The sequence below is a fragment of the Crocuta crocuta genome, unplaced genomic scaffold, assembly GCF_008692635.1.
Source record: "Crocuta crocuta isolate KB4526 unplaced genomic scaffold, BGI_CrCroc_1.0 scaffold152, whole genome shotgun sequence".
In the NCBI taxonomy this organism is placed as follows: Eukaryota; Metazoa; Chordata; class Mammalia; order Carnivora; family Hyaenidae; genus Crocuta; species Crocuta crocuta.
This window is the reverse complement of record NW_027528798.1, coordinates 6188532-6196590: the sequence shown is the minus strand read 5'-3', so window position 1 is coordinate 6196590 and position 8059 is coordinate 6188532. Positions and strand designations below refer to the sequence as shown.

The window sequence follows — 8059 nt, the reverse complement described above, 5'->3', positions numbered from 1 at the left end:
GAGCCTGAAGCCTGCTTCGGATTGTGTGTGTGTGTGTGTGTGTGTGTGTGTGTGTGTGTGTGTGTGTGTCTGCCCCTCCCTCACTTGCACTCTGTCTCTTCTCTCAAAAATAAACATTAAGAAAAAAACTTTTTTTAATAATTAAAAAAATAATAATAAAAAAGGGCGCCAGGGTAGCTCAGTCAGTTGAGTGCTCGACTTCAGCTCAGGTCATGATGTCATGGTTCGTGGGTTCAAGCTGACAGCTCAGAGCCTGGAGCCTGCTTCAGATTCTGTGTCCTCCTCTCTCTCTGCCCCTCCCTCACTCATGCTTGTCTTTATCTCGCAAAAATAAACGTTAAGATTTTTTTAAGTTAAAAAAAGGAATAAATAATGGTAACTAAAAATTTTCATGTAGCATATCTTTAGATCCTTTATCACAAAACCAGGTTTTATTTATATTTAGAAGCTAAAATCATTATCTATAGTTAATCCATAAAGAAAATTTCTACATTTTTCATTCAAGGACATGTTTATATTTAGTGCATTACATACTGTTAGTTTTTTTAACCTTGATTTTTATTAAAACAACAGCAAATAAAAGACACAAATCTCTTTTATGTAACTTGAAATAAAATCTTTGCAACAAGACAATAACAAGTTAATAAGCAACATGTCTACTGAAGAATATCTTATACCTTAGAACTAACAGGACTATCTTCTCTCACTAAACAAGCAGGCCCAAATGATGTCTCAAATTAAATATGACCTTTATTTTTTTCTAATTATCTATTATTCTTTATGGAAAATATAATGAGTCAACTTTTTCTAATATAAAGTAGCTATTTTTTATATGTAATACTAATCACAGTAAGAAATGTTTCTCTGGGGGCGCCTGGGTGGCTCAGCCGGTTAAGCGTCCGACTTCAGCTCATGTCATGATCTCATAGTTCGTGGGTTTGAGCCCCGAATGGGGCTCTGTGCTGACAGCTAGCTCAGAGCCTGAAGCCTGCTTCAGATTCTGTATCTCCCGTTCTCTCTAACCTTCCCCTGCTCACGCTGTCTCTCTCAGAAATAAATTTTTAAAAAAAGGAAAAAAAAGAAATGTTTTTCTGTACTATCACTTTCTAGCTTTAGGGAACTCCTGGAATAATTACAGTAGAGTCAAGGATAAATTACGAACAAGCCAAGAACCATTTAATTATGAATTTCTATCTTCTTACTGTAATCAACAGAATTCTAGTACTGAATAAAAGTTACAAAAACAGAGTTTAAGAAGTAATGGCTTAACCAACTCTACTAACATCAGCCCTAGGAAGAGAAATAAATCAGGCTCAATGGCAATTCAGAAATATTCCATAAAGTCAGTAAAACACTGCTACTGTTTTTAGGATTTTCATTTTGTGAACTATAAAGTATAATTATGCACGGGGTCAAAAAATTTGACAATGGTAAGAAAAAAAGCAGTTTATTGTCCCTAACTCATTGTTAAAATAAAAATAAAAAACAGGGGCATCGGGGTGGCTCAGTCGGTTAAGTGTCCAACTTCGGCTCAGGTCATGATCTCATGGTTCGTGGGTTTGAGCCCCACGTCAGGCTCTGTGCTGACAGCTAGCTCAGAGCCTGGAGCCTGTTTTGGATTCTGTGTCTCCCTCTCTCTCTGACCCTCCCCTGTTCATGCTGTCTCTCTCTCTCTCTCAGAAATAAATAAAACATTTTTTAAAAAGCTTAAAAAATAAAAACATCTTCGTTTCAAATATTAAATTTGTACTAACATTGTCTCACATTGATATTTAGCTCTTATTTAACCAGTTACATAATTTTATCCACCATGTAATCTTGTAATTCCTGCTTGTAAACACATTTAAAAATTTTAATCCATTGTTTTTATTACTCTATTTTTTCCAATTCACTATTATTTTTCTTGTTTTACCTGATTTTATACTATCTTAACTTACATCTCTGTATTTCCAGAATGACCTCTTAATCATATTGGTTTAATTTCATTTACTTTAATTTACTTTGTTATCTCAGTTTTTCTATAACAAACAATGTATGCCAAAATCAGTATTTTTTAATATAGAAAGTGTAAGAAATGATAACTTTTTCTCTGTAGTGAATCTTTTCTCTAGGTACTCAAAAGACTCCTAGCCTTCAAATTTGTAAACCATCTTATTTTTTTCAATATATATAACCTATCTTCCTTAAAGAAGGCAAAGAAAATACAAAATGCAAAAATAGAATCAAAAAGTAAAATCTTACAGTACATACTTTTGTACAGACTTTTTAAAAAAAGTTTATTTATTGAGAGGGAGAGAGAGAAAATCCCAAGCAGGCTCCATGATGTCAGCGCAGAGCCGGACCTGGGACACAATCTCACGATGGGGAGATCATGATGTGAGCCGAAATCAAGAGTCAAATGCTTAACCCACAGAGCCACCCATGCACCCCTGTAAAGGACTTTCTGTGGGAGTTATTTTTAATATAATTGCAAGAGTATCTCTTTTATTTACTTATTTTATTAAGAGTTTACATGTAGGGGCACCTGGGTGGCTTAGTCGGTTAAGCGACTTTCGCTTAGGTCATGATCTCGCGGTTCATGGGTTCGAGCCCCGCGTCGGGCTCTGTGCTGACTGCCAGCTCAGAGCCTGGAGCCTGTTTCAGTCTGTGACTCCCTCTCTCTCTGACCCTCCCCTGCTCAAGCTGTCTCTCTCTCTCTCTCTCTCCCCCCTAGAAATAAATAAAACATTAAAAAAAAAAATTTTTAAAAAAGAGTTTACATGTAATTATGGGGTCATCAGAAACATTATTTACAACTATGTATTATTGAATTAGATACCTAGACTCTTTTCTCACTGTCAAGCCATCACATTAAGTAAAAAGGTAGTAGCAGAACTACATATGGTCACCAATATTAACTAGACTTATTGCAGTGGTCACTGTTCAATATATACAAATAATAAATCATCACCCATGTGAAACTGAAATTAATGTTTTATGCCAGCTATATCTCAATTAAAAAAAAACTACTTCCCTATTCTTTTAAATATATATATGTGTGTATATATATATACATATATATATCTATATATATAGATAGATATGCAAGAAAGACCAGCATCAATACGTAGGATAAAAGCAAACTTAATTGAATGGTAAAGAGATTTTGAATCTATAATTCAAGCTCAATGGCACTCAACTATAAATTTTCCAACCTTATTTTCTTAAAGAGAGAACTTAAATTTGGAAAAAACATGTTCTATAAAAAAATTAACAAATGTATGATAGTAATTAAATTCTCCTCACTCTGGGCTGCATTTATTATTAAATGGATAATCTAGACTACTGATAGAAAGTATACACACATATTACCAGAAAATACTTCAAATTATAGAACACAGGTAGTCAGTGCAGTTTAGTAGTTAAGAGCACAGACGACGGTGACACTACCTGTGTTGGAATCTTGGCTACAACTTACCAGTCGTGTGACTCTGGGTGAGTTAATGAACCTCCCTATACCTTAGCTCCCTCATCTGTAAAATGGAATAATAATAACCATCTCAAAGCGTTGTTATGAAGAGTTCAGTGAGTTCACACTTAACAAAGTTCTTGGCACATAATGGTTGTTTAAAATTTTTAATTTACCTAACATTTACTGAGGACTTACGATGCACTAGGTTAAATGCTTTACACATGAATTTGCCTTAAAATAATCTTCCTAGCAACCCACAATGAAGATACTGTGACTGCCCCCATTTGAAGATGAGAAAATTGAAGCACAACAAGATTAAATAACTAACCTGAGGTCATGCATAAATGCTGAAACAAGGATTTGAACCCAAATCTGATGCATGACCTACAATTTTAACACAGATTGCAAGGTACACTACATACTAGAAGCAGTAGCCTCCAGCTGTACTTTATCTTAAGGAGAGGGCAGGGGAGAGGACAGACTTTGCTGTAATAAATCAAAATAAGTATTTCCTGGAATAAAGTAGGGTATTTTAAAAATATAAGAAACATCACTACAATACAGAAGTATTTTTATATGAAATGACAGATGTCTGATATTTATTTTAAAATAATATAGCTTGGGGTAACTGGGTGGCTCAGTTAGTTAAGTGTCTGACTCTTGGTTTTGGCCCAGGTTGTGATCTCATGGTTCGTGAGTTCAAGCCTCATGCTGGTCTCTGCACTGACAGTGTGGAGCCTGCTTGGGATTCTCTCTCTCTCTCTCTCTCTCTCTCTCTCTCTCTCTCTCTCTCCCCCTCTCTCTCTGTCTCACTCTGCCCCTCTCCTGCTCATGTGCACCCTCTTTCTCAAAATAAATAAACTTTAAAAAGAAAATAAAATAATACAGCTTAGGAGAAGGGAGAGGATAAAAGAAACAAGATTAGACATGTATTGATGATTGTTAAAACCTGGTGACAGGCATTTGGGGGTCCATCACTTTATTCTCTCTACTTTTGTATGTTCTTTAAAATGCCCATAATAAAAGATGAAAATAGAAGTAGAGTGCAGAGATTAAATACTCTACTTTCATTCCACAAGCAAACAACTGTCTTAGGATTCCCTGTATCAAAGGCATAAAAGGATTCTTGATATTTATACATTTTACAATGTACATATAATCTGTACAAGGATGGTCTTATTTTTTTTAAAAAGACTGAGTATCCTCTTAACCAAAATAAGAAAGTAATGAAAGTATTTAAGCACATACAGGTAAATATACATATTAAATGGCTGTCTACATTTCCATCAACTTGTTAAAATTATTTGCTGAAATAATTAACACTCTTTTTTTTTTTCATCTTTCTCCCGCCTGATAATCTCTATGATTATCTGGTCTGCTGCCCAGAATATGGATAGATTTGTATAGACAAATATGAATCTACAGCATGACACAAATTGAACAATACGAATAAAAAACAGAAATCTGCTTCACTAAGATACACTCATAAAATTCCTCACCTCAAACCGTAGTCGATCTTTGTACTAATATGTATCAGTGGGCTTCTTATAAGTATAAACTTAATCAATAATTAGAGAATATTTTATATGCTCTAAATTATAGTTGAAACAAATTAGCTGATACTAAAGAAAAACATTTAAGCCAGACACTATATTAGGCATTTTCATATGGCTTACATCACTAAATTTAAGAGATTGTATCTATTTTTATAGAAAGAATATTAAAGTTTAGAGAGGTGAAATCACCTGCGCAAGGTCACAGAGCTAATAACCAATAAACTGATATATATTCAAAATTAAGCTCAAGGACAAAACCCACTCCCCCCCACCCCACTATGAAAGGTAAACATCTAAACTCAAATCAAACTTAAATATTTAGGGCCTTTTTTAAGTGGACCACAAAATGTTTAAGTTACTGGTCACATATTTTATAGTGGCAGCTTGGCTTTGGGTAAAGAACTCGAGCTAAAAGACAAAAAGCATTATTCCTGCTATTGTGTGACATTTTTCTGCCAAGTCTCTTCACTTCAGCCTTAGGCTACTCATCTATGTAATGGGGAAATGAATATCCTTGCTGTCTAATTGCAGGGTTCGAAGTTTCAAAGAGGATATATGTAAAACCCCTTCAAAAACTACAAAACACTGGGGGTGCCTGGCTGGCTCAGTCCAAACAGCATGTGACTCTTGATCTAGGGGGTCGTGAGTTTGAGCCCCACATTGAGTAAAGAGATTACTAAAACATAATAATAAGCTTAGAAAATGTATATTTAGGGGTGCCTGGGTAGTTCAGTCAGTTAAGTGTCTGACTTTGGCTCAGGGCATGATCTTGTTGTTCGTGGGTTGGAGACCTGTGACGGGCTCTGTGCTGACAGCTCAGCGACTGGAGCCTGCTTCAGATTCTGTGTCTCCTTCTCTCTCTGCTCCTCTCCTGCTTACACTCTGTCTCTTTCTGACTCTCAAAAATGAATAAATGTTAAAAAAAAATTTAAGAAATATATATATACTTAAATTACAAAACACAAATAGGGCCTTTTTTGTCTTAAAATGTTAAAATAACAATGTTTGCTAAGGTAATTGTCAGCTGTTTAAATTCTACACCTTCTATTAACACTTCCAGAACTTTCTCAAACCTTTTTTTCTTAAGCATAGTTCAATCATCATGTCTATCCTTATCCTTTCCTTATCCTTAAAAATAATGCAACAGTAATGACATCAATGCTTTGATAATAAATATTTAACATGCTGTTTTGAAATGCTCAGCATATAAAAGTTCTAAATTCTGAATTTTCAAACTAAATATGTGTTTGGCGTCATTCTTAGTTATACTCACGATCTTAATGTTTGAGCCTTTTCATATTCAGTTTGTTTCTAAAAAGCTAGAATTAAGATCTGGAATTCTAAAGTAGAACACCCAACACATAATTTTTAATGAGTTTTTTTAAGGCTTCTCAAAGCAGATACAATAAGCTAACAAGCACATCAAACACAGCAACAAAATCCACTGAAACATTCAGCTGCTCTAAAAGAAGGATCAGGCTCTTTAGGAGAAAACTACATTGTATGAGTTTGCAAAGTTTCACACTTTCTCATTTAAACTCCATTTCAGAGAAAGCCTTTGCATACTCACACAATATGCTTTAAAATGGCACTTTGCTGACCTTCCAATAGTCCAGCTCTATGAAAATTCTGTGATGGGTGTAACTTCAGAGAATCTGAAAAACACAAAAAGCATTAAGCACTTTTTATGCTGAATGACTTAAAAAAAGAAAGAAAAAAGGCAAGGGTAGCATACATCTCTTACATAACTGCCACGTATTTTTAAGAGCTAAAGCCCGTATTTGTGAATATGCTCGGTGAAAGAAGGCTGAATTGCCTCACATCGGTCTCTTTGCTAAACTTAGATGGTCATAAAGTGTTTGTTTCATGGAAAATTATCTGATGATTGCTGCACAAACGGTGTTAATGTCTTGACTATTTTTAGCACCCAACTGTACCACATTAGCCCTCTTCTAAGAATCACCTCTTGACATCATCTTTTTCTTCTGACACTCAAAACTACACTATTTCCAAACTCCTTCAGGTACGGTGCCGGAGAAACATCCTACAGGATGGTGACTGCCAACTAAAGTCATCGGAGCGACAGACAATGGCTACAGTTACTAAGTAGGACTCTGTGTACAAACCCAGTCGTCAGTCTGTAAAGTCCAGTACCTTCCAGACGAAACCTTCTCACACTGATTCACTTAAACAATTTCAAGGTACTGATACCGGGAGGCTGAAGTCCCCCTTTCCGGAGGGGGTGGAATCAGCGGATGGATACATAACACCAAAAAGCGAAGAAACGCTGGATTTCTCAGGAAGGAGGTTCGCAACGGCACATAATTTTTTTTAATATGATGAAATGAATAGCTAATAACCCAGTTTTGTCTTTTGCCCCTCCCAGTGGTGTAAAAAGTGGTGAAGAGTGCAGCGCGAGCATTTTGGTTTGATGCCCCTTTTGCACGGGGAACCTGTTCTAACACATTCTTGTGGTGCCCAGTATAGGAATTTAAACCCGGTAGAGATGAACTCAAGTGTTGGTACTGTGGATCCCGGGAATCCCCTTCAGGCCTTAGCCAAGAAGAGTTTTTAAAATGGGAATCTCGTTGCCCCCTCCCTGCAACGAACCCTTGAACAGCAGCGAAAGAGAAAATTCTCAAAGGACAAGCAGCGTCAGTGCCTGAGCTGGTACCCTTGGGACAGGAGAGGAATAAAACTGAATCTGGGAGAGCACCCCTATCTCTGTAAAAGAGAGGGCGATGGAAGTCATTAGAATGCCACATAGGTGGAGAGAGAGGAAAACAAAATTCGGGCCCTTTCCAGCAATAAGATGACGAGGAAAGGAAGAACGCCTGGTCGAGGGGGGCCGTCCCAACAAGGGGAGGGAGTGGACTAGGCCGGAGGGAGAGGGGGGTAGAACGACGGCGCACAAACAACCTGGAGGGGGAGAAAAATGGTGCCCCTGCACCCAGAACCGGCTCCAAGCCACGCCGCCCGTTTGGGGGCAACTTTGCTGGGGAGGATGGTCCTGGTAAGAGGGGCCGCGGCGCGCCGATCGCAGCGGCCCCAG

The 8059-nt window shown here is 37.0% G+C and overlaps 2 protein-coding genes across 6 annotated transcripts in view; one reads left to right on the top strand and one right to left on the bottom strand.

Annotated features, from left to right (window-relative positions):
- Positions 1-8059, bottom strand: part of NFAT5 (nuclear factor of activated T cells 5) — a 118052-nt gene that overhangs the window by 107791 nt on the left and 2202 nt on the right. For 2 of the 4 annotated variants that reach the window (XM_077755680.1, XM_077755681.1), the window contains exon 2: positions 6609-6662. The exons of the other annotated variants lie outside the window; for them this stretch is intronic. In XM_077755680.1, coding sequence (XP_077611806.1) covers positions 6609-6662 — 54 coding nt within the window. The remainder of the gene's footprint in view (positions 1-6608; positions 6663-8059) is intronic. 4 annotated transcript variants of the gene reach the window in all.
- Positions 7925-8059, top strand: part of LOC144224592 (uncharacterized) — a 31517-nt gene continuing 31382 nt past the window's right edge. For both annotated transcript variants that reach the window (XR_013333080.1, XM_077755686.1), the window contains exon 1: positions 7925-8020. Coding sequence is in view for 1 of the 2 variants with exons in the window: in XM_077755686.1 (XP_077611812.1) it covers positions 7943-8020 (78 nt within the window). In the remaining variant the exon portion in view is untranslated. The remainder of the gene's footprint in view (positions 8021-8059) is intronic.